Here is a 27,305-nt window from a genome sequence, read left to right as displayed (position 1 = left end):
CACTGAAAGTTGGGGCAGAAAGCAGCAATACGGTGGGCAAGGAGTGCCAGGTATTGGTTGAACAGCCAGGGAGAGAGGTTAGATCCCTGGGGAACACCACAGGTAGAGAAAAAGATAGCAGAGAGGAAGGACCCAAGTTGAACCTGGGAGGGTCGGTCAGAGAGGAAAGAGGTAAGCCACGCCAGGGCCTGGCCAGTCATAACACGGCTGAGCAGGATGGCATGGTTGACAGTGTCAAAGGCAGAAGAGAGGTGAAGCAGGATGAGGACACAGGGGGTGTTAGAGTCAAGGTTGGAGAGCAGGTCTTCACGGATGTTCAGCAGAGCAGTTTCCATGCTTCTGGAAGCTCTGAAGCCAGACTGATGGTCATGGAGCCAACCAACAGATTCAGTGTGGAGATTAAGATGGGAGATGGCCAGTTTCTCCAGGAGCTTGACCAGGAAGGGAGTGATGGAGATTGGGCGATAGTTTGCCGGGCAGGAGGGGTCGGCAGAGGGTTTCTTAAGAAGAGGGTGCACAAGGGAGTGCTTCAGGGGGGGATGGGAAGACTCCAGTGACGAATGAGTGGTTGCAGAAATCAGCCAGGTCAGGAGCCAGGGAGTCGATTTGGTCCTTGATGGTTTTGGAGGAACAGGGCTGGACCTGTTTTGACGAGACTTTCATAGATCAGACTTGTCTAGAAACCTCATCTGCGGAGAACAGGGGAAAGGCAGAGAAGGAGGGGGGAGGGGTGGCTGCAGAGGGGGCGGAGGAAGAGCAGGGAGAAGTGTGAGGGAGGGGAGAGGAGGAGAGTGAGGACAGGATATCCTGAGTTTTAGAGATGAAGTGAGAAGCCAATGCTGTGCAGAGGGCCTGGGAAGGGACAGGAGAGGTATAGACTGCGGCAGGATTGGGCAGTTCCTTGCAGATTTTAAAGAGTTCAGCAGAGTTGTTAAATGCCACAGAGACGTAGGCTTGGATGTGAGCTCTCTTCTTGGTGAGGACAGAGAGCCGGTATTGCCTCTAGAGCAGGCCAGTTTGTCAGAGGATGTACATGAAGCACGCCATTTCCTCTCGGCCACCCTGCATTTGAGTTTTAGGGTGACGAGGTCTGAGTCGTACCAGGAGTTGCACTTGGCTTTGGGCTTCAGGCAGATTCTCATGACAGGGGCAAGGATATCTAGAGTATGGGATACAGCAGAGTGGAGCGTGGAGAGGGCTGTGTCAGGGTGAGAGTCAGCCAACGGGGAGGGGGGTGAGAAGGTGGCGGCAAAAGCCTCAACTGACACGAGCTTCATGGGTCGGATAACCGAGAAGGTGGTTGGCAGTGATGAGGTGGCTTGGCCGGAAGGGTAGGGAGGGTGAGATGGTAGGAGAGGAGAACACGATCACTCCAGGAGAGAAGAGTGGAGAGAGGGACAGAAAGGGGAAGGTCTGTGGAGATCAGAACATCCAGAGTGTGCCCTGCATAGTAAGTCGGGCCAGAGAGGAGAATAGTGAGTGAGAGAGTCGCAGAGGTCATGAAAGAGTCCAGAGGGAGGACAGGAGGCATCCAGGTGGATGTTGAAGTCTCCAAGAAGGAGGAGAAGAGTAGTTGAAGCCGGAGTGCGGAGGAGAGGTCAGCCCAGTCGGAGAGGAAGGGGAAGTTCTGACCAGGCGGCCAATAGATAGTTGCCACAGTAAGGGAATGGTGGGGGAGAGAGAGAGAGCCTGCAGATGAGGCATTCAAAGGAGGAATAGGCCTGCATAGGAGGGACAGTGGCAGGAATCCACTCAGGGAAGATCAGGGCTACACTCCCACCGGAGCGGTTGGACCTGGGCGCTGAGAGGATCTTGTAGCCATCAGGGAGGAGTGTGTCAAAGATTGTGACAGAGATGGCCCGTGGACCATGTAAAGGTGAGACCGAGGACCGTGAGGTCAAGTTCTTCCAGAAGGTGGCAGATGTCGGAGGAGTGTTTCACAGCAGAGCAAGAGTTTAGAGTGGCTATATGAAGAGGTTTCCATCTTTGAAGGACTTCCGGGGAGGGGTACAGATCAGAGGTACGCCCTGCGGAGGTGTAGGAGAAGCCCGAGAGGCGGCAGAGAAGGAAGGAGAAGGCAAGGTAGCTGAGGAGAAGGGAGCTGGGGGAGGCGATGAAGCCACAGAGGGGGGAGAGGGGACAGCAGGAGAAGAAAGGAAATTGATGAGGCGTGGGAAGCGTCTATCGAAGAGGTGAAGATTGGCCTGAGGGCCTTGGACCAACACGGTCTCATTAGAGTAGACATTAATGATGACCTTAGAGGAATGGAAGGAGGCAAGGAGAGCATCCCACCGGGTGCCACCATTAATGGGAGATGAGATTAAAGGATAGCACAGAGACCATATGTAGGGTCCATAGGTCTGCACTCACCCACTCAGCCTGAATAAATGGCGAGCGAGGCAAGCAGAGCTGCAGTACACCACAACACACAGACAGCCAATCAGGGGGGGTAGGCGGGATGGGAGGTGGGTGGGAAGGAGAGAACAACGGGGAAGGGTCGTGGGAGCACAGGGGACACGGGCAGGCAATACACAGTTCAATGGACCCAATTCAGGCAACGCAGCAGTATTTTCAAAAGCCCAGGGGTGCAACAAAGGTAGATTTGTCACGCTGCACTAACCCGCTCAGCCTGGAGAAATGGCAAGCGAGGCAAGCGGCGCTGCAGTACACCACAACACATGGACACAGAGAGCCAATCCGGGGGGGAGGCGACTTTGGGAGGTGGGTGCTAAGGAAGAGAACGGGGAAGGGAAGCGGGAGCACAGGGGACACGAGCAGGCAATACACAGTTCAATATACACAGTTCAATGGACCCAATGCAGGCAACGCAGCAGTATATTCAAAAGCCCTGGAGGGCAACAAAGGTAGATATGTCACGCTGCACTCACCCGATCAGCCTGGAGAAAATGGTTTAACTTCCCACAAAAAAACAAATGCCAGAAAAATACATTCTGGGACTGTCAAGACTAGTCATGATGATCATCACATATAGCTTTATTTCGGTTAACAATGAACCATAAAAGCAGTAGACATTTCCAAAAACAAACCATACCTCTTACAACAATAAAAAAACTCATAAAATGAAAATCACTTAATACGAATAAAAGAAGATACAATGGGCCTCATTACACGGTAGGCAGTAGGGGATTACCGGCACCACTACCGCCCTACTACGAGTTCCCTTTGCGGGTCCTCCCTCAACGCCTGGTTTTTCCAGGCGTTAAGGACTGGACCCGCAAAGGGACTTTAGAGCTAATAACCGTACCACAATGTGCGGTACCGTTATTAGCGCCTTCCCCATTCCCATTGCGCCCTATGGGGGCTCAAATGGGAATGGGGAAGGACCCTGGTGAATGGGGAATTACCGGTCCCGCCAAACATGGAATGGACCGGTAATTTCTCCATTCACCAGGGCGGAGTCAGTAAGGTTTTGGAGGCAGCCATGGCACTATTAGCGCCATGGTTACCTCCTACCATGTAATGAGGCCCAATGTCTTTCCTGTGCATGCAGACCGACACAAACCAATGCAATTAATTTTCTCTATTAGATCTAACATTTAACAATTCAATCAGGAGAAAACAGTTATAAAATGTGATCAAAAGCTAATTTGCAATGGCTCTTTGACGAGATCTCCAGGCGTTTGCAAGATAACTTGAAACTGCATAAAACATAAAAATACCATTTGTAGTTTTACAAAAATCTAATGCCCCAAGTACAGCATTGATATTATTCGTTTTAAAAAGAGTTGAGAGCCATTTACGTCTCAAAGATCTCAAACATGGACAAAAGAACATAAAATGATAAACGGCCTCCTTCACTCACCCACACATTGGGCACTTGGCGTCTTCGATAGGCAACCAATTCTCAGTAAAGTGTTTCAAATGGAGAATCCCAATATGCATTTCAACATAAAATGATCTCTCGAATTGTCTGGTAATCCAGGTGAGATAACATTCCAGACCGAGGGAGTTTATATTTCAAAGGTACGACTGAAACAGACTTTGTGTTGATTGGAACACAAGTCCAGCAGTGCACACTCCTAATAAGCAGATTTTACAGTTTACAGTTTCTCTCGAGTCAAGGTATTTGGAGAATGGCAAAAGCCACTCAGCCCATTGCTACTATCTTTTACATTTTTTAACCATGCCCAGGGTTTCAGATGGTTGTTGCCTAAAACATCTCTCATTGCCTTATTGTAAAAGTCCAGTTCCGAGCAGGTGCACAATTTGATCCAGAGAAAACCTTGCTTTAATTGAGCATGCTAGACAACACAACTGTCCCAGCTCTAGATCAACTGCTGCGTTTGAGAAGCCCAATGGAAGGCCCAGTAAACTTTTTTGAAAATAGTTTGATGACTTCAAGGAGCGGTCGACACACAACTACCCCAAAGCTCAGCAGCATAAAGAGTGCGGAAAGGGCCTGTGCCCTGTAAACCTTCAACCTGGCAGCAATAGGCGTATTTCTAAGTCTTTCTGAAAAGCCAAGCAGAGCGCCGGTATTCCTGTTGAAGGTTTAATTGCACTTTTGAATCTAGGAACACCATGAACAATTATGTTCATTACGTGCGAAACGCACGCCCAAATAGTCATAAATCCACATTTTCAATCTTTATCCCATCCAATTGAATAATAAAGGAAGAAAGATCTTCTGAAACAGAACATCACTTTTAATTTGTACGCATGAATAATTAACTGTTTTTCCTTGCATAAAAGTACAGTCACCAAAAGCCTCAAGGCCCTGCAGAGACGTAGACAACAGTACTGCATCATCCGCGAACAAGAAAATGTTTAAACGTTCATTTGCAATTAACGGGTCATCTGTTTTCCTTTCCAAAAAGGGATCTAGCGACACCATCAATAAAGAGAGTAAATAAGTAGGGGGCCATTATTCAACCCCGTCGCACCCCTTTAGTGACACAGAAGGCTGCTGTTAACTGCTCTTGTTGACCCCCATCTAACTGCAGCACAATTTTCTGCATATAGGGTCTGAATACATACAAATAATAGGTTGGACATTCCTAGCATGTACAAGGTGACCCATTGCAAGCAGCATTCAACGTTGTCGAAAGCGGCTTTCAAAAATCAATAAATGCTATATAAAGGGGCATGCCTTTTTGAACAACGTATTTTTGGATGAGCAGTGACAAACGGAAAACTTGCTTAACAGTGCCTTTGCCTCTACAAAAACCAGCTTGTGTATGATGGAGGATGTGTTGAAAGAACAAGTTACTTACCAACTGTAACGTTCTTTTCGATTGGATGTTCCTCCCACGTATTCCTCATTTTATGATAATCGTATCCCAGCTTCAGCTGCTTCGGAAAAATGTTTCATCAGGGGGTGCTGTGTTCGAGACCGCAGAGTCAAAGTCCCTCGAGGGCCGCCGTCTGGCATCAACGTCATCCACTGTGTAAAGGGCTCGAGCAGCGCCCGTTACCTCAGTTCTGTTTTTATGGTGTTCATGGTCGCATCAGCTGATCAGGCTTCAAGTCTTCAGGCTCTTAAGGAAGTCACAGTGCAACTGGCGTAAACTGTACGGAGGGGTAGGATGGGAGGGTTGATGAGGAATACATGGGAGGAACATCCAATCGAAAGAATGTTACAGTTGGTAAGCAATCTTATGATAGACTCCCATAGCAGTGGTAATTTTGGAGGTGGGAGTACTAGGAATTTTAATTATGGACTGAATGAAGGACAGCTTTTGCAAATGGTCCTCCTTGGTATGAAGTAGAGTCTAAGCAGTAATGCTTTACAAAGGTGTGCATTGATGACCAGGTGGCCGCAACACAAATATCCTGTACCGGGACACCCCTCTGAGGGGCCGTGGAAGTTGCCATGCCTCTGGTTGAATGAGCCCTTAATCCATCTGGAGGCTCTTTCCCAGCTAGTTTATAGTATTCAGAGACTGCTAGAAATATCAATCTGGATAGAGTTTGTTTAGATACTGCAAAGCCCAATTTGTGCCCAGTGTATCCAACAAATAGTTGGTCACATTGTCGGAGATTTGCCAATCTGGAAATATAGAAACTGAGAGCCCTTTTTGGGTACAGTCTAGCTCTCCTTACAGTCTAGTCTCCTTACTAGCGTGAGGTGGAGGATAAAAGGAAGGTAAGAATCTTTTGTGACAGATGAAAATCAGACACTATTTTAGGCAAGAATGATGGCTCGACTTTTAAAATAACATTGTCCCTATGGAAAATAGTGTGAGGAGGCTTACAAGACAGTGCCTGCAACTCACTTACCCTGCGGGCTGATGTTATAGCCGCTAACAGAATTGTTTTTAGAGTAGTCTTAATGGACAAGAATGTAAAGGCTCGAAAGGGTCACACATGAGAAATTTTAAGACTAGATTTAAATCCCAGATGGGCACATTAAAAGGTGTTGGAGGGTATACATTTGTCAACCCTTTCAAGAATTGAATGATTAAAGGCATTTTAAAATAGCACACCTCTTCAGAGGAGCGCTTAAAGATAGATAGCGCTGCCAAGTAACCTTTTATCGTTCCATCTTGGAGCCCCAAATTGGCCAAGTGTAAGAGAAAAGAAAGTACTGTTGGAGTATTACAAAGAAATGGATCCACATTCTTATCCCTGCACCAGTTACTTACTAAACTTGTTCCAACAACACCGGTACAGGGATTTTGTTGCTGGCCAAAAGTAAAATCTCCATTACGTCATCCAGGAGGTCCCAATCCTTATATCTTAGCCTCTCAGAAACCATGCGTGAAGGCTGAGTGTCTTGACCTCTGGATGGAGAACCCAACCTTCCTCTTGCGAGAGAAGATCCTCTCTTTGTGGAAGACGTATTGGAGGACAGATGGACATGTCCAGAAGGTCTGGGTACCACGTCCTCCTGGCCCAATCCAGGGCAATTAGGATCATGGTTTTCCTGAACTTTCTGAACCTCCTGATTACGTGAGGAATCACGGGGACCGGAAGAAACGCGTAAAGAAGTGGAGATGCCCAGTTCACTACGAACGCATCCCCTAGAGCTCCTCTTGGGGGAAATTCCCATGAGCAATACAGTTCGCACTTCCGGTTGGACCTGGTCGCGAACATATCCACTTGAGGGATTCCCCAAATGGCGAAGATCTCTTGAAGGACTTCCTGATCTAGCTCCCATTCGTGAGAGACTGTGCTCTGCCTGCTCAGAGCATATGCCGCTGTGTTTAGCTCTCCGGCAAGGTGAACTTCTGATAGAGAGATTCCTTCTTGTATTGCCCAGAACCAGAGCTGCAATGCCTCTCTGTACAGTGGGAGTGATCCTACGCCTCCTCTTTTGTTGAGGTAGTACATGGCAACTGTGTTGTCCATCATTATCAAGACATTCTTTCCCTGCACAGAGGGCAGAAAAGCCTTCAGCGCTAGTCTGATTGCTCTCAGCTTCAAAAGGTTGATATGTAGTTTGGGGTTTATAGTCCTAATTTTTTTTTTTTCAATACTTTTTTTTTTCAAATGGGGGGGTTCCCCCCCAAACCCTTTTTTTTGTATTTTACCCATTTTTCATACTTACCAAACCCAAAAAATACATATAAATAAAAAAATAATAGTAGATTCGCCTTTTTTTTTGACATTTCTTTTCCGACATTTGTGTCATTCGCATTTTTCTTCTCGACATTTTGACTGACCACCGTAGTTTGGACTCCGATGGAGACCAACGACCGCTGATTGTCAGATCATTGGTGTGGGCTCCCCATCCAATGAGTGAGGCATCCGTCGCTACCGTTATCTCCGGTCATGGTTGCTAAAAAGGTTTCCCTTTGAGGATATTCTCCTTGCCAGCCCACCATAGGAGATCTTGAGCCACTTTGAAGGTCCGACATCTCCCCTGAAAACTGGGACCATTGAGTCCTGAGGGCCCACTGAAGGGATCTCATCCTCAATCTGGCCTCTGGCACCAGAAGAATGCAGGATGCCATGAGGCCTAGCAACCTTAGAAAGTCGAATGCCGGTAGATGTTGGGCATTTTGAAATTTCGTTACCATCTGCAGAATGTGGTGATCTCTCTCCTCGGGAGGCAAGGCTTTCCCTGGGGAAGTGTCCATGATTGTTCCGATGAATTGGAGTTTTTGGCTTGGAATCATTTGTGACTTCTTGTAATTGAGGGAGAAGCCCAGACTGTGTAAGAAGTGGCAGGTGAAGGCCAGATGTTCCTGCCTTTTAATTCTTTTGCGCTTTAAGAGCTGAAAGCTGCTCTTCTGTAGAAAAGCACAGAGAATTGTTCCAAATACCTCCATCATTGGGGGAATAGAATGGTCATTAAGATTTTAGGTGTAGTGTGTCCTAAAATGTTCATACCAGAAAAACATGCAGTCATAATAGGACATTTAATGTAAAAAAAGTTGATCGTATTCCAAAGACGCCTCCTTCAGATTTTCCCACCTCTTATCGATTACTGCCTGCTTTTTTACCTTGATTAAAGCTTTTTATTCAGACCTAGCCTTTTTAAATCGTAATCCCTCTGTCACCACCATCAGATTTAATTGCGGAGAGTAATTTACTCTTGGTGAGTTTGCAGTCATCAAACCAATATTGACATTGCATGTTGGCAGGTTTAGTTTTTTTTTTTAAATAAAATTAAGTTCACCACCCGTAATATATCACTCCAGAGATGCTCATTATGTAATGGATCCCATTTATTTGTCCGCCCATTGTTGGAGTTTGTAATATCTGGGTTATAGATAACAGATTTTCTATTTTTCGGATCGTAGTTTATGGGGATCGAAAGGGCGTTATGGTCACTTTCCTGAAATATTACCACATGTAGTGATTTAAATAAATGCCAGTAATGAACGCTAACAACTCAATAGTCGATCATTCTGGCTACTGTCTCTGTCCGAATGGGTGGTTAGGCTGGTCTAATAAATTCTGTGGATAACCACATCAAATTCCCTATGGAGGTTGGAACTCCTAAAATACACAATATAGATGTGGAAATGGAACTAAAGAATGGCATAATAACTAACAACTTATTCCATAAACCAACCGATGTAAATAACAGTTTACATTATAAGAGTCATCACCCAAGACATCTTAGAGACAACCTCCCCTATAGTCAATTTCTTCGCGCTAAACAAATCATATCAGAAGAGGCCATGTTGAGCATGGAAATGGAGAGAATTTCATCTAAGTATAGAGAAAGGGGATACCCTGAGGGAGTACTCGAAGCAGCCAAGGAAAGATCTACTACTCATGAAGACCTTCTGAAACACAAAACTGGCAACAAAGCAATCCCTTTTCTCTAAACGCTCAAATACACGAGCCAAAGTCACCATATCACCCGACTGATTAAGTAAAACTGGAGGATAATACAATTGGACCCACAGGTGCAGAGGCTATTTCCTGAACCACCATTGATGGTGTATAAAAGAGGAAAGAACAGAGACCAATTGGTCAAAGCAGGAAGGAAGACAGAGCACATGGACGTCTTTACAAACAAAAGAAATGGGTACATTTGCATGCTTACACTGCAACAACTGTAACAATATGACAAAAGGGAATTATGTAAGGCACCCTAGGCCAGGAGCAAAAAATAAGCTGAGAAACTATGCAAATGTGATACCAAATCAGTAATCTACGCGATCAGTTACCCATGTGGAATTTACTACGTGGGATAAACAACAAGGAAAATGAAGGAACGGTGCAATGAGCACAAGTGTAATTTCCAGACAAACAATACTCATTCGCCTGTGGCAAGACATTTCTCAGAGAAAAGACACTCTGTGGCACAACTTAGATTCCAGATATTAGAAGTTGTACACAGATCACCCAGACGAGGCAATTATGCGAAAGAATTGGACCAAAGAGAACTGTTTTGGATAGACAAACTCGACAGTATTGCACTCCATGGAATGAATGAGGAGTTCCATGTAGGAGCTTTTTTATGACATGCCCCTAATCATATAAAGCTGCACATTTTTCCTCACTGACTATGACCATTTGTACACTCATAAATGCATACATGTAAGTGGGCCAAGGCTCTTTTCCCTTCTTGAATGGGAACTGTTGAACCAGATCACGCAAGTAGGAAAGAATGTCATCGATATTGTATCCACATATTCTGTACAAGTGAGTTTACCATGCCGCATTTTAGGATGCCATGCGCTGAAGCAATGCAAGGGAGTTACTTCCATGTAATAATGTTTCGGGTGTGTATACACATCATCACATGTGAAAAACCAGGTGCATGCATAAGTACAAGTATTAAAATGTGGCCTTAAGGGGTCAGAGTAATGTGAGTTAGATAGGGTTCAAAAGATGTTATCTACACTGGAAGGATTTGCAACAGTGCATCAAGAATTGAGGTAGCCACATTGTAATGTGCAGATATTGCACAACTGTATATATCTAGACTTGAATGTGAGTGCCATTGGACAAGATTGACACACCCATTAAGTGTCTTATCTAATGGTAACAACGTAGTTCACATATGTTGTTATACATATCCAACATGAGAACGTTGTTGAGTAACGCCGGTGCATACCCGTACAGGCAGCGCTAAAGTATGACAAACCTAATACAGTTCGACTACCTTCACCCTATTGATGAATAAGCAGTAGAGGATTCCATAATTTAGATGGATTCCCCTTTAATATCAAAAATATAGCATTTGTTTAGAAAGTAAAAATTGGATCATCTGTTTCGTTTATAAATAATTCCCTGAGAATGCCCAGTTATTATTAACCGTTTATTGCAATTCTTGGTCGTTTCTTGGTTAAACAGAAAGACCAGTTGATTTACTATCTGTAAATTCAATGTACATATATACACGTTTTGATGGGTTTCGGAACGTTGTTCAAATGTACCAACGTAATGACAGAGCGTGCCATCATCATGCATGATAACGCTTCCTGGTTACCGGTGCCAGGGAAGCCTTCTATACCCGAGCATCCGCGAGGGCTATCCCTGTTTGGAGACGGCGCCTCAGCGTTTAGATGCGGATCTCGAATCAGAACTTGCTCTAGAGAGCGCCTGGATTCCAGCAGATCGAATGGTAAGAAAGGAATATAAATATAAAATCGTATCGCTCAGCTAAATCATTGAACAGCCTCTATAACCGTTACATTCTCTGCACTTACTACTAGGATCCCGGCATTACTGCACCTCGTGTTAAAGCTGCGACATAAGAATATCAAGTGCGATTGGCCCCACACAATTTATTTACTAAAGGGGAACCCAGCATATCCCGACTATCGGGTAGTATTTATTTCCTATGGAATTACAAAAAGGTATGGTTTTATGAGGTTGGTACTGTACACTGAATATGTTGGGACACCTTTCCTGAACATATACATTACTATTTCCACACAGGTCGTCACACATGAGGGCTTAAGCAGGTTCACTGCTCATATGGATCTGTCCAGAAGGGACAAATACCAGGACTAGAAATCTTTGAAGCTAGACTCCAGGTAATCAGGTATGTTGATCCGTCCCACAGTAGATTTCAGAGATACTTGATACCCATATGACACAGTAACTAAAAAGGACCCCGTAATCTTTTAGATCCTCCTGCTGAATAGGCCAAGTTCAATTCTCTCTAATCCAACAAGATTTACCAACTACTGAAATTCGCCAGGAGTTCCATGTTGGCACTCACGGCAGGTAGGAATAAGTCTAGCTATGAAACACAAATTATTAAATTATATTGTGAGAATTTAGCTCATTGACATTATTTCTGTCATTTATTTCCAGTGAATAGAAAAACTAATTAGGAAAGTAACAATTGGATCTACACAATATCCAGCTCCTGAAGAAGGGATAATAAATCCTGAAACGTGTTGAGCTCTTGATTTTATGAACTCTGCAGTTTTGACCACAATTTTGTTTCTGGTTTTTGCAAACCTTCTCATTCGCTTATTTAAAGATTTGCTATTTTCCTCTTTGAATCTTGATGAAACCACTTATTATCGGCTACTGTAATACAATATGAAATTAATATTTTCTATCTGTATGCATATGATATTTAATCTGTGTTTGAATATAAATCTGAAAATCAATCTCTGAACATTTTATTAACATACTGAATTTATATATTCTTCTGAGCTTTGTTTGTCCTAGGACAATAACCTTGAGTGTGCATGGGACGTGAGTGTTCCACAGCCCGAGGACACCGTTTTCTTATTGTTCCATTTAACTACGACCTAGTGTCAGGTGTGCAGATGCATAATTCTCATTTTTTATAATCGCTTTGCTGCTCCTTATTATCTCTGTAGATTACTATCACAATCTAAGCGTGAGACTAGATTTACAGAGTGCTAATTGCTATGTGGTCTAAGAGGCAAGCTTGTGAATAGGTACATAATTATATTACCTTCCTGATTTACTATTAGAAACTTTAAGATGGAGGGGCATCTAATGTAATCTGGCGGAAATTATTTTAAATTGACCTAAAATACTAATCCTGAATAGTTCATCAACTAATTAACTACAATGGATCCTTATCTTCTACTCTCTTAGGTCAGTACTGGTAATGGTAAGAGTGATCCTGTACCTCATGCTGTATAATTAAATTTCCCTTCATCGTTAGCAAGTTCCATAATAGACATAATCTTATCATTCATCATTAATAATAAAATAATTTTTTTTAAATTAATTTTTTATTTGTTTTTTGACGTGAATTGTCAGTATGGTTTACAACCGACGTCACGCGCAATGCAGCGTGTTCCGTCATCACGCACATGGTCCCGCCCATTACTTTCGTTTTCGCCGCAGAATTCAGTCTCATTTTACCTGCGTTGGGAAGCCTCATCACGACGAGCATCCGCTATATTTTGGACTCAGGGGATTTATCCCATTTAAAGTAAGCAACTTTTTCTCTTTAGTTCCCACTAGCATGCTATCGTCTAGTACATTTTTTAAAAAGTTGCCATTACTTGGTGTAAAGGGGACCTTAGTCCACCCTGTCCATTTTGCAGCATTTATTTAAGAAAAGCTCAGAGGATTAGTCTAGCCACTGCAGTTAATTTTATACAGGCTGGAACTCAATGAGGTTTTCCTTGTTGGTTATGGGCTAAAGACAACCCAATGCCTACCAACTATGCAGGCTTTCAAGGGATACTCTTTCTTTGCTTCTCCAGGATTTGCTACATATCAGCTGGAATTCTGGAAGTATACCATTACCCATTTGTGATTTTCATGGGCTACAGAACTAAAATTTACATTGATAACACACCCATTTAGGTAAGAACTTTATTTGCTATGTTAATACAGGTTATTAAATAAACACACACTACTTACTAGTAGAGACCAGCACAATGATTACTTTTTAATGTTTTTATACCACAGGAACTGACAACAGTCTTTGATACTTATCTTTATCATGAGACACAAGGACTTAATGATACTGTGACAAATAACTTCTAAAGCCAAGAGACAGGAATTGCTGATACTTTGTGTTGGGTACGCCTGATCTGATACCCCACATATGAGACTTACCTCAATATTACACTGTTCATAGCATGGGATTAGCTATAACATATAAGGTGAGTACCTACTGACAAATACACTTTCTTCATTGAGATTGCAGACCCACTGAAATACCTAATATTTTTGCACCTAAAATACTATGCATTTTTGTTATATCAAATAGGATAACAATGGTCTAGGCAGTATGGTTTCACAATATCGTAATACTAAATCTGATGCATGTTTATGGAATGCTCTAAAATTGGGTGCCAAGATGGAATAGGATCATTGTTTTTTGCTTATCAGCAAACTAGATTATGGCCTATTCAAGTAACTTGTGTTTTTTTAACTCCTTCATTTCTTATCATTTGCCACCCAAACCACATGCTTCCACCTGAATCCACACCTCCGTCTATGACCTGACCTATGACATTATATGGTATGGCTTTAAAAACTCAAACTGGTATGATCTTGGTTGCATAAATACATTGTAACAACTTATTGTATGTAACGATTGTACAATTATATGTTCCACTCCTTAGTTCTTTCTAATTCAATGCACATGATGCCAACAATGTCCAAAATTCTGGTTAATATTTGTAATTTATGTATGATTAACATCCTTGAGAACGACCAGGGGGTCGAAACCCTGGTCGGCAACTTGAAGAATAAATTCATTTTGATCTTTACGGTGATACCTGTTGATACTAGTGCATTTTTACTAACTATAGGGGTATATTGAGCGCAAGCATCCTTCCTGTGTTTAATTCCTAGTGTCAGGGTCGGTATACACTCCTGTGCGCCTCACTACTCATACTATATTTACCAATTCTTAACAATAAGGTGTGCAACTATACAACTCCTGTGTTTGGTTAGGCTGGTCTATCTGCTTCCATACAACCTTAACACATACAACCTGCTCCTTAAACCCTTAAACACAGCCACCCGGCAGCTTTTCTCGCCCTGCTGGATGAACATCGTGCTGAAGGTATGAGTACGAAATTGTGATGCTTTCTGTCAACCTCTGCTGCTCCAATCCACAATTTACAATATGAAACAAATCGGAGATCTTTGTGTTTGAACTTTCTTCCATTTCACGATCCGAGCCTATAGTTTCATCTGTGCAACAGTGGTTTATGTTCAGCCTTGCTCGGGCACTGCTTTTCTAGCTGATTTAATCCTGTAAGCTCCGTCTGCCCTTGTTTGCCGTTTCGCGGCTATTTTAAACATGGCCGCGCCTCTCCACCCTCATTTGCTCATTGATTGTCCAGTGGTCCAGACAAATTGGCCAAATGGGGACCGACGGGCTTTAGCTGGCCCGCTTCTTCCAAGGCCCGCTTCCAATGCCCCTGTCTGCTCCCGGTCCGCTACATGGGCACTATAGGGTGAGTCGTAGTCCCCTTTGTCACATACCTGTTGTGCCCACTTGATTGACTCTTGCATTTCTAGGTTGCTGCTGCCCTGCAAAACGGGTTGGGCCTCCTTGAATGTACTCACTTTGAACCCCCTTTCTGAACTTTTGTGTTGTAATTACATTTGAACGTTTCTCTATGATATAATCACTTTCTGCGTTTCCATTCTGTAATCAGAAGCACTCTAACCACTCTCTTAAGCTCAAGCACCTAGATACCTCTGGGTTTTCTGCCCTATGTAAATGATAAATAAAATAAAAAATAAAATAACTTTTAATGCTCTTAAGCCACTCTCAGCTAACAAAACAGCCAACTCCTGGCAATGACCATAATATGTTCTTGTCCCTGATAGTTGGGCCCTCAGTATATCCCACAGCTCATCCTCTACTTTCAGAAGGTCCTCCAACCGTTACAGAGGCTCAATTTAGGCATTAAGATCACTGGTCACCATATATCACCCATACTAGAAGGCTGGAAAAAATCCACATAATTCAAGAGGGAATTAATTGTTGTGGTCGCTGAAGAAGTACCATAGGACCGTATGTAAATATTTACTAAAATAATCCAAGGGCCATCAGAAAAATTGAGTTTTAAAATGTGTATTACCAGGGATTTTGAATCGATAGCCTCCACACTTGCATTGACCCTTACCCAGGTTATGAGACCAACGTTTGGTCTTCATCTCCCCCCCATGGCTAGCACAGCATAAGTAGCATATCCAGGTTTTACAGTATCGCCGTCCACCTGGGTTTCCTGTATGCAAATGTGGTCAAGAGTGAGCAAGTCCAGAATGTACTGTATGAAAGATGAATGTGGCATGAACGATGGACAAGGGACCGTACAGTACGAAGTAAAGCAAGATGTCCATGGTTTAAATTTACTAGTGAATACATTAGCAATAATATTCAAAATAAAATAAGATATGTCCATACTTGGATCTATTGAATAATCAAATTAAGCTATAAAATAATAGGTGCATACCCTGAATTGGTTGAAATCGGAGTAGGTAGGATCATATGTTTTGTGATGGGCTTCAAGAAGGAGGTCAATGATTCTCTGCTGGTCCTCTGATATTTTGCACCGCTGGGATTCCTTAAGTGCTTCCTCTTCTTTCCTTTTAGTTATCATTTCTCTTTTCCTTAAGACCTCTTCATCAGTCAAGATAACTTCAAAGTAACAAAGAACAAAAATGAAAACAATTTGACACATTCTCATAAAAACAAACCCTACTTTCCTTAATTTCTTCTCTGACCCGTGATATCATCTGATCATAATTTATATATTTTTGAATTTCTAACAATCTTCTTGTATAAAAATTTACCAAACATGCCCATTGTACACTGTGAATGACAAATGGAAAAACGTCACCAGGTTTAGTATAGAAGGTGGGTTACTAGGTTCTTATCCCTATTTGACAATTGTTCAAGGGTAGCTAAAAGTTAATAAAATCTTCCAGAATCATGAAAATCCAGCATCAAACTGTACAAACTGAAATAGTGTCATTAATGATATTTCTTTCCCGAATTAATTTTGAAAAGACACTTAAAAATAAAAAAGGGAGGGCGTTTTAAAAATGCTGAAGAACTTCCACCTACTCTATTGCTTAGAGCAGTTCAAATGTTTTGATGTAACCGTGAATGTTTTAATCACATTTAAATGCAGTTATTTGCCTCTGAAATGTTGCAGGACCTTTTTCATTCTCTATTCTGTTCTCTACATTTCTCTCTTGTTCTGGTTCTCCACTTTTCTCCAGTTGTCCCCATTCTCTTCCCTCTAATCCTCGGTTCCTTAATTCTTATGTCCCTCCCTCAGTATCATATAGCCCTTGGGTATTTACTCATTTGTCGGTTCCTCACCCAATGCATTCTATTCTGCCATTTTTTCACCTCGTCACTCCCTCCTTGCAGTTCTTTTTTTTTGCTCCCTCCTTTTGCATCTCTTTCATGTGTCTCCATCACCCTCATAGGGATACCTTTTGATAAGTTTCCCTGCTTCCATTTCAGGACCCCGTTTCCGTTCTTCCCAGCCTCCAGCATGTCATTCACTCTTTGATGCATCCAGCTTGCTCTTACTTTGGAACTAGAACTTTTTTTTCGCATTAACTAAGACATGTACGCTACTCATAATATCTGTTAACTTGTATTTATAAATTTTGCTCGCATTTCCATTGCACAAAGGCTTATTTAGTATTTTTTGTATTATTGTATTCCCCGCGCTTGCCTGATCTGAAATCCCTGAGCTATGAATCGTCAGCTGTCCCTTCCCTTTTGTTTTAAGTAACTTGTTGCAGCTGTTGCCTTGCACATCTCGAAAAAAAAGGCCTCCATCTGCTCTCTGATCAAACACTCACCTTTTTTCTTTTTAAATATTAGTCCTCACTTGAATTGCAGTGGAATAGAAGTGCAAAAATATTAAGTCATTCCGGGGCAACAATAATAGAGCAAATGGTTTCTTAGCTTGCACATCAATCTGGGCAGTACCAGAAAATGGAGGAGGGAAAAGAATTTAGAGTACCCAATCAGACGGCAGAATAAAGAACCGCCTTACCAAAGGCCATATCTTGACCATGGATCGTATCCAGGGAATAATGTTTAACAAAGGTGTGGATAGAAGCCCATGTGGCTGCATCACAAATATTCGTTATAGGAACTCCCCGTTGTAGGGCTGTGGAAGTAGCCACGCCCCTAGTGGAATGAGCTCGCAACCCTTCAGGGGGGTCCTTACCCGCCAATCTAACATTCAGTAAAGGTGAGGATAATCCACCAGGACAATTGGTGTCCAGTATATCCCACAAAGAGTTGATTGTCCACTCCGACCCTGGACATCCTAGAAATATAAAAGCTCAGAGCTCTCCGAGAATCCAACCTATGGAGTCGCTCCTCTTCCTTATCTGGATGAGGAGGAGGATAGAAAGATGGAAGAACCACTTTCTGGCTCAAATGAAAATCAGACACTACCTTAGGCAGAAAGGAAAGACATAACCGCAGTACAACCCGATCCTTGTGAAACACAGTAAAGGGTGGCTTAGATTAAAGTGTCTGCAATTCACTCACTCTGTGAGCGGAAGTAACCGCAACCAAGAACACCGTCTTGAAAGAAAACAGTCTCAAAGGACAAGAGTGCAAAGGTTCAAATGGCGCACTCATCAGGAATTTCAAAACCAAATTCAGATCCCAAACTTGCACCTGTAAAGGGGACGGTGGGAACACATTAGTGAGCCCTTTAAGAAATTGCAAAATCAAAGGAATATTAAAGTAAGAACATTCTTCAGACGAGCGCTTAAATATAGACAGCGCCCCCAGGAGAGAGAGAGGGAGAGAGAGAGAGAGAAAAAGAGAAAAAGAGAGAAAGAGAGGAAGAGAGAGAGAGGGAAAGAGAGAGAAAAAGAGAAAAAGAGAAAGAAAAAGAAAGAGAAAGAGAGAGAAAGAGAGAAAGAGAAAGAGGATCTGCTCAGTAGGGAAGACAGCGTGGAGAGCAGATGGACATTTCTAGAATGACCGGGTACCACGCTCTCCCGGCCCAATCCAGAGCAATGAGGATCATGTGGGATCCGAACCTCTGGAGCCTCCTTAACACTTGAGGAATGACGGGGACTGGAGGCAACACGTACAGCAGTAGGAACTACCAATCCACTACGAATGCGTCTCCTAAGGCTCCTCTCGGAGGAAATTCCCTGGAGCAGAAAGTCTTGCACTTCCGGTTGGCACTGGTGGCGAAGAGATCCACTTGTGGGGCTCCCCAAAGGGGGAAGATCTCCAGAAGGACATCCTGAGCCAACTCCCACACGTGAGACTGTGCCCTGCCTGCTCAGAGCGTACGCCGTTGCATTTTCATCTCCGGCCATATGAACTGCAGATAGCGGAATTTCCTGCTGGATTGCCCACAACCAGAGCTGCATTGCCTCTCTGCACAACGGGAATGACCCTAACCCCCCCTTTTATGTTGAGGTAATGCATGGCCACTGTGTTGTCCGTCATGATCAGGACACACTTCCCCCCCCACACAGACAGCAGAAAAGCCTTCAGAGTCAGTGTGATGGTCATCAGCTCTAACAGGTTGATGGGAGTTTGGACTCAGACGGAGACCAACGACCGCTGACGGTCAAGTCTGCAGCATGAGCTCACCATCCTGTGAGGGAAGCGTCCATCACTACAGTCACCTCCGGCTACGGTTACCAACATCAGGATCCCCTCGTTGGCCCACCACAAAAGATCCTGGGAGACCAAGAGTGGAATCTGAACGTGATCCGATATCTTGCCTGAGAACTGCGACCACTGCATCTTGAGAATCCATTGCAGGAAATGCAGGATGCCATGAGGCCGAGCAACCTTAACAATTTGAAAGTCGGGAGACACTGGGCACGTTGAAACTTGTCCACCATCTGCACAATGTGATGAGCCCTCACCTTGGGAGGCGAGCACTTCCCCAAGGACGTGTCCAACACAGCCCCGATGTACTGGAGCGGTTGTGAAGGTGTCAGATGCGACTTCTTGAAATTGAGGGAGAAGCCCAGCCTGTGGAGAGAGCGGTAGGTGAGACCGAGGTGATCCAATGCTTGCTCGGGAGAACGTGCACGGATCAGCCAGCCGTCCAGGTAGGGGTAGACGTGAATCCCCCCCCCCCCTCGCCTGAAATACGCTGCCACCACCACCATTAGCTTGGTGAAGACCCTCGGGACGGCGGTCAATCCGAATGGCAGGACCCGAAACTGAAAGTGCGAGTCGCCACCCGCAAACCTGAGCTACTTTCTGTGCTTGGGATGAATCGGCACATGAAAGTAAGCATCCTGTAGGTCTAGAGACACCAAACAATCCTGAAATTGAAGGGCCTGGAGGACTTGAGAAAGAGTGACCATCTTGAACTTGTCCTTCCTGAGAAGTTTGTTCAACCAACGCAAGTCCAGGATGGGTCTCAATCCCCAGTTGTTCTTTGGAATCAAAAAATAAGGGGAATACCATCCCTTGTTCCTCTCCGCTACAGGCACCAGTTCTATAGCGCCTTTCTCTAGCAGGGTCAAGATTTCCTGCACAAGGAGCGGATATGGAAGTTTCAAAGAGAGATTCCCCGGTGGATTGTTGGGAGACCACTTTAGGAAGGGAAGGCAGTAGCCGTGGGCTATGGTATCCAGAACCCATGCATCCAAAGTAATAGCTTGCCATTTTTCCAGATGCTGAGACAGTCTGCCCCCAACCGGCGAACCATGGGACATGGCCTCATGGCCGTTATGGAGCAGCTGCGGCAGTGCCTGAAGGCAAAGAATCAGCTGCCTGATCGGCTTTGGCGCCTCGATTTCCCCAACCACCACGGGTACTTCTACGCTGAGCCCTTTGACTGGCGGCTCCTCTCATTCTACCAAAGGAGGAGTAGTAACGAAAAGAACCTCCCCTCAACTGCTGTCCCCCAGGACGAAAAGGCAGAGGTTGACGCACTGCTGCAATTATAGATTTTGCCACAGCTTTTGAGGTCTGCAACCTCTCAAGGCTCTCGTCAGCCTTGCTACTAAACAAATGCGCGCCATCAAAGGGCATGCTCAAAATACGAGCTTGCACATCTGGGGCAAACCCCGACTTCCGCAACCTCGCAAATCTGCGTATGACGGTGCTCGCAGCCATGGACCGGCGAACACTGTCGGCCGTTTCCAAGCCCGACTGAAAGGATTCACACATGGCATCCTTGCCATCTTGCACGAGAGCAAGGAACCCATCCCTCTCTTCCCCTTCGGGAATATGCTCAGCCACAAGAGAAACACAGTTCCACAAACCGAGTGTGTGAAAATCTTGCCAAGGCACAAGTGGAGTTAGCTGATTTTAGCGCTATACTCCCCGCAGAAAACACCTTGCGTGCCCAACTGTCGAAGCGTTCGTCGTCCCTATCAGGAGGGATGGTAGGGTACGCCGCCTGTCTCGAGATGGCCGTAGCCGCCTGAACCACCAAACTCTCGAGAGTGGGGTGAGTGGAAAGGTAGCTGGGGTCGCTACCGGAAGGGCGGTATATTTTGGTTAAAGATTTGTTAACAGCCGGAAGAGATTCCGGTGACTGCCAAGCAGCCGCCACCCTTTTCTGTAATGTCAGATGAAAAGGTAACACCGGGTCAGAGGACGGACCTTGATCTAAAATGTCCATTAGATCATCTTGCGCAAAAAAAGCTTCAGGAGGACTGGACCAGCCCAGATACTGTGACCCTTGCCATGAGCCTCCTGTAGGACGACTCAGAATGAGCCCAAGGCTCAGGCCTGCCAAATTCCACATCCGAAGAAGTGTCTAGGCCACTAGCATCATGAAGAGTTTGCCTCAACTCTTCCAATTGGCTATCCCCTGAAAAGACAGGAGCCCCATCAGGCTCAACAGGGTCAAGATCAAAATCTGACCTCTCTTCCTCCTCCTCATAGATTTCATCCAGAGGGAGGTATAAGTCCTGTCTCGGAAAAAGGGAAGGGCCTGGAGTCCATAACAGGCCTCACAGACTTGGAAGTAGCCTTCCTAGGAGGATCCACAGTAGCAGGGATCTCCGACGGTAAATTCCGGCAAAAGGCCTCAAAGGCGTCGAGGGCGCCGAAGGCTTTGGCGTCAACATCGACACAGGTGCCAACGGCGCCGTGGGCTGATACGAAGGCAAAGCTTCGACGTCTGTATACGACGGACACAGCGCCGACGGAGTTGACGCCGACCTCGAGCCCTTAGCAGGTTTCTGCGGTCTCGCTGGGGACGAGGACCGAGACCTGGAAGCACGTCTCTTGCGACCATCCTGAGCCTTTTCCAAACGGGACCTCGAAGGTTCCCGATGGCGATCGCGCAGAGGACCCGAGCCTGAAGGCGTGCGAGATACGGATCAAGACCGTTCCTTGCCGGATTTGTTAGAAGGCGCAGACCGAACTGTGCCCTGCGATTGGAAAATCGCTAACATCTGCTCCCTAAAGGCAGCCCATTCCTCTGGAGTCGAGGATTTAGTTGGGCAAGCTACTTTCCTCGCTGCGCCATCCTCTGAGGAGGATGGGGAAGGCGACCGGTGACCGCGCTTCCTAGAATGCTTATACGAGGTGGACGAATGGCCAGAACCACTCCGGGACCGAGACCCCCCCAGGACTCCTTCCGACGTGGAGAATCACCCCTCGAATCGTCGGTGGACATACCCTTGGACTAGGACTTACTGGGTTTGGAACCCCTACCTACCTGAAGCTTTCCCTTATGCTACCGTAAGGCCTTAGCAGTCAGCGACTGGCATTTGGAACAGTCGTCAGGTGTCGTGACTCTCACCCAAGCACCACAAACAAATGCGATGCGGGCTGATAATCGTCATTTTCGACTTGCAGTCCCGGCAAGTCTTGAAGGCAGACCGCAGAGTCAGAGGGGTTGAAGAAGACATATTCTCGAGGAATACACAAGGCGCGCCGAGTCTCCGGAGCAAACACGTTTGCGGAAAAAACAGAACTGAGGCTACGGGCGCCGTGTGTCCTATTTATAACATCTGGTGATGTCGCCCTCGACAGAGGCCTTCGAGGGACATCGACCCGACGCAGGACGCCGAACATGTCAAAGATGTGGAATACGTTGGAGGACAATTCATTCGAAAGAAGAGATACTTGATCCTGACAAAGTTCCCATTCGTGAAAGGCACGCAGCTCCCTGCTAAGCAAGTCCGATTGTTTTCTTGGTGCCAGCTAGGTGAAATGGAATGTGAAACATGTCCAGACACATGGCCCAGCGCAATAGGGTCTGGGCTTCGAAGGAGAGCAAAGAGGAGTGCGTTCCACCCTGCATCCGGATGTAGAACACGGGCTTGGTGTTGTCCATGAAGATTCTCACAACCTTCCCTCGCAGCAACAGCAGGAATGACTTAGAGGGCCAAGAAGACTGCCCGGCGTTCCAAGATGTTGATGTGAAGGTTTATTTCCTCCAGGAAAGGCCTCTGCTCTGGCGTTCAATTGTCCGGTGTGGGCTCCCCACCCCTCTAGGGAGGCGTCCCTAGTAACTGTCCCTTGGTACTGAACACCTGCCAGACTTACCCCTCGAGGAACGAAGGGAACATCTCCTGTGCTGCAGTGGCCCCAGCGAGCGCACAGTCTTGCCGAATAGATTGTCGACATCAAAGGGCAAGTCCACCAGCTTGGACTAGATATCCACCCTGAAGTTAGTGGCCTTGGCATCAGAGACACATCCCATTGCCCATCTGGCGGAACCCTGTATACGCTATGTTCAGAGAAACCGTGATGGCGTGATCCAAGGCCACCACTCCTTCCTGGAACAGGGCCAGGGACTCAACCTTCTTGTCACCCGCAAGAAGTCCCTAATGGGCCCGAGCTTATACCATAGCTCCCTATCGCAGCGGGATAAGATGGTCAGGGCATTAGTGGCAGTGGAGGCTGCAGTGCAAATGATGTGCTTCCCAACTGCATCAAGCTTCTTTCCCTCCTGGTCTGGAGGCACCATGACCGAGGACGATGGATTTGTCGAGCGTTCACTGGCGGCGGCTGACACTACGGAGTCCAGAGAAGGCCATGACCTCAAGCGCCTGAGGAGTCAACTCTGGGACCCCTGTGCTTCTTCTCCAGCCCATCTCTTTGGAGGAGCATTGCTTGGTGTCCTCATCAAGGCCAAACCCTCCTTAAAGACATCATCCAGCAGGAGGATCGACATGACGGATTTCTGTCTGGACTCCCGGCGTTGGAAGAGGAACCCATCTTTCTGCATCTCCTGTGGCACCAAGTTCAAGAGAGCTGGGGCCCTCGAGATCAGGGCATGAAAAGAACCAACCTCATCCACTGGTGAGGCACTGGCAGGCTCGTCGGAACCCAGCGGCCCCGTGTCAGCCGGGATATAGTCCTCGGACACATTGGTATGAGTCGCCATAGAGCCTGTATCCGCACCGGTGTCCACGTGTTTAGGGTCCTCCACTACAGGTGCCAAAGGCAGATGCAGCAAAGGTGGCAGCTGATGTCTCAGGCCAGATGGGTCCTTTAACTTGCACTTCGGCCAAGAAGAGCTCCGGGTCGGAGGCCTTGTGGGATTCTGGGTCGGAACAAGCAAAGGAGTAGCAGGCACTCTTTGTTCCATCTCCGGTACCAACGTGTATGTGTGTAGGATCATGAGGATGTCCAATGTCTCTGGGAGCTGGCTGAGGCGTGAGAGGAACAGCCAGCAACAGCTCAGGGCTGAAGCACCTCCTTGGGCTAGATGTCGACTCAGGTTTGCCCTGCAGAGACCCGTCCCTGGACAAGGTATCACAGTACCAAAAACAGCATTGCAACTTCCAGGCAGACTATTTAATTTGGATACCTTGTTTTGTTCACAGGAGTCCTTTAACTTCCATCAAACGATGCAAAGCATAAAAATGTAAGTGAACTGTGTTCAAGCATTGCTACATGCTAAAGCATATAAAGTGACCAGTGGGATATATGCATTTTTAGGTAAAATGCTCTTTTTCAGAATCTGTGCTGCCATTATTCTTAGTTTAAATTGTACATACCAAGCTAAAGAAACCTCACTACTACAAGAGCTATAATTTATATATGACATCATGAAGATTAACCTAAATGAAGAAGAAAGAATGTGCTAGGTGTCGCTGTGAGGAAGCTGGCTGGCTAGATATGCTAGCATCACGTAGAAAGTCGACCATGTCTCCACTACAAAATAAATGGCCTTGTGGGCGCCCTAGAGAGCCTAGTCAAAATGGCTGCAGGCCCAAGAGCTCCAGCTCGACCCCGATTTATCCAGGCTATGGGCCTCATTACGACCCCGGCGCTAAACCATGGTGCTATTAGCACCATGCTCCATGCCGGGGTCCGCCATGGTGAATGCCGGAATTACCGCCCCATTCCAAGGTTGGCGGGGCGGTAATTCCCCATTCACCATGGGCCCTTCCCCATTCCCATTTTTGCCCCATAGGGCTCAATGAGAATGGGGAAGGCGCAAAGTACGGTGCCGCAAATTGCAGCACCGTACTTAGCACCAAGGTCCCTTTGCGGCACCCTCCTTTAACGGCTGGTAAAACCAGCCGTTAAGGTCGGGTCCTGCAAAGGGACCTCGTAATTAGGCGCTAAGTGTTTAACGGCGCCGCAGCCTTTTACGGCGCCGTTAAACACTTAGCGCCTGGGTCGTAATGAGGCCCTATATCCTGTCTTATTTAAACTGCCAGAGCTACAAAATGCTTTGAATGCTGTGCTTGGCGCCTGAGGGACGGAGCTAGAGGCATGGGAGAAAATCCAGAGGCCATGGACGCTGGCAGGAGTGGTGAGAGCCGAGGCTGGAGACCACACACCCCCCCCCCCGCCCCCGCAAACACAACACCCTGCACTGTCTGGGGGGAGCTGGAGTCTGCCTGCAACATCTATGAAACAGAGAGGAGGTCCCCCAGGGTGGCGGCTGAAATTGCCACGTAGAGAGTGTCGAGGCGGGACCCGCTGACGGCCCCCCCCCTTGGAGCATCGGACATCGGCCCTGGGTACTCGGTGGGGAGCAAGCAAAGCCATGGGGTACTCCTTTACGAGTCTTGCCCGCCTGGCTGCACCGACGCCGAAGCCTTGTGGGATCGCCAGTGGGAGATTGCGCCCCAGGAGCTCCACAGATCAAGGCCATATCCGGATTCAAGGAGGTGAGCAGCTGAGGTGACAGACTGAGTGGCACGAGAGGAGGCGGAAAGGACTATAGAGGAAGCCTGCATCGCCTAAGGATCAGAGAGGATGCCGTTCTGAAGAGGCCGGACGGGGGCCCCCCCAGAGTCCGAGAAGACCTCAGACACCAGCCCTGTGTGCCAGAGGGGGCAACTCAGCGGAGAACGAAGAGATCCACGGGGAGCTCTCAGGCAGCCTGTGGAGGCCCTGCCCCTGCTGCAACACTTGCCCAACCACATTGGCACTGATGCCCTGTGAGTGGGGTTGATCCAGTGCTGAAACCCCCATACAGCAGTTAAACAGGAGGGCTGAAGCTCTGGAGCTCCACAAGTTGGGTGCCACCCAGGAACAGAGAGGTGAGGTGCTGAGGCACTGCGGGTTGGGAGGACTCCAGCGATGCAGAAAAAGAGGCATCGAAGGTTGAAAACAAGGAACATAACCTGTGGAGGGGGAAGTGGCCTCCACTGGACAATATTACCGGCAGGCACCACTGAAGGCCTTAATCGAGATTGGTCCCCATGAACAAAATCTGGGTCGGGGGCAAGGCGGGACACTGTCCATACTGATAAGAGGGTAGGATCAGCGGGGCCAGTAACTATACTAGGAAACAACCGAAGTTTGCAGTAGACTCAACAAGACCATAAAGGGGGCGCAGCAGCGCCAGGGGGCCATGACTATATGGCTGAGGCGTGACAACAGTGACACTCACTAATACGCTCAAACTCGAGGGGATAGTACCATTCCCTGACTCGCCGGTTGCCTGGGGTCCGCAAGCTGAAACATGTCGCACCACCCGCATCAGACCCTGGCGAGGTGCTTTGTGACATTAAGGCGATCCTGGGCCAGGTACAAGCAAGTATCCAATAACTGGACGGCAAAATGGACATCCTGACATGTAAGGTGGATCACATGCAGATACGCCTAGACAGGGATGGTGAACGGCCAGATTAGCCAGAGGGCACAATATCCATAGTTGAAGATGGTACCAATACTGCAGCGAGGGACCTGGCGGAGCTCAAATGAGTGGTGAAAGAATTGATGGACAAACAGGACTATCTGGAATCCCGCTCCCGGAGAAACAATCTACGCATAAAAGGAGTACCGGAGGCTGCGGACCAGTGCAACATGGAGGCAATGGTGGAGAACATGTTGAAGCAGGTCCTGGGCGATGAGATTTCTCAGCAGTATTCATTGTGAAGAGGGCCCACTGTATACCTAGTGGCAGAAAACCTATACCAGGGGCACCTGCCCGTCCACTGATAGACCAATTATTAAATTACTGAGGCGTGGCACTCCGGGAAGCCAGGGAAAAGGGCTCCCTGAGATACGAGAATGCGCAGATCCGCCTTTTTCCAGATTTTTCGGACAAGGTACAATCATCCAGGAAAACTTTTATTGTTGTGAGAAGACGACTCAGGGAAAGAGGAATTAAATACACAAGGCTGTTCCCAGCAAAACTTAAGAGTTGAACATGGAGGGAGGGTGCAGTTTTTCCACACTCTGGAAGAAGCAAGCTCCTTCCTGGAGTCCATGCCGAGGGCTCCACGTGACAGAAGCAACAATGACTAAATAAGGCCTCTTCAGGGGGTTTACTTCGAGCAGCTTCAGAGCAAGTAACAGAGCGACCGTTGACATTAACTGGTAAACTACAAGGTATGTGCTCGCCATGGGAGGTGGCCGATGTCTGGAGAGCGAGAAACCCGGGGAAGCTTGAATACACATACCACTCCTACATACATACATAATTCAGCATCCTGGCTAGATTACTTCCTGGTCTCCCACACATTAATGGGTAAGGTAACTGAGACGTCTATCCTGGCGCACGCTCTCAGACCATGCCCCAGTCCTATTAGCTATTGAATTGACAGATCGAGGAACGGGAAGA

At 46.5% G+C, this 27,305-nt stretch overlaps 1 protein-coding gene across 3 annotated transcripts in view; it reads right to left on the bottom strand.

Moving 5' to 3' along the window:
- The window catches only part of VDR (vitamin D receptor), a 621,180-nt gene that overhangs the window by 405,769 nt on the left and 188,106 nt on the right, over positions 1 to 27,305 (bottom strand). For all 3 annotated transcript variants that reach the window (XM_069653184.1, XM_069653183.1, XM_069653185.1), the window contains one exon: positions 15,795 to 15,979. In XM_069653184.1, the coding sequence (XP_069509285.1) occupies positions 15,795 to 15,979 (185 nt within the window). The remainder of the gene's footprint in view (positions 1 to 15,794; positions 15,980 to 27,305) is intronic.

The sequence above is a fragment of the Ambystoma mexicanum genome, chromosome 3q (assembly GCF_040938575.1).
Source record: "Ambystoma mexicanum isolate Mex_15411 chromosome 3q, UKY_AmexF1_1, whole genome shotgun sequence".
Lineage (NCBI taxonomy): Eukaryota > Metazoa > Chordata > Amphibia > Caudata > Ambystomatidae > Ambystoma > Ambystoma mexicanum.
Note: the sequence above shows the minus strand (reverse complement) of the source record. Positions and strands in the feature narration are given on the sequence as shown.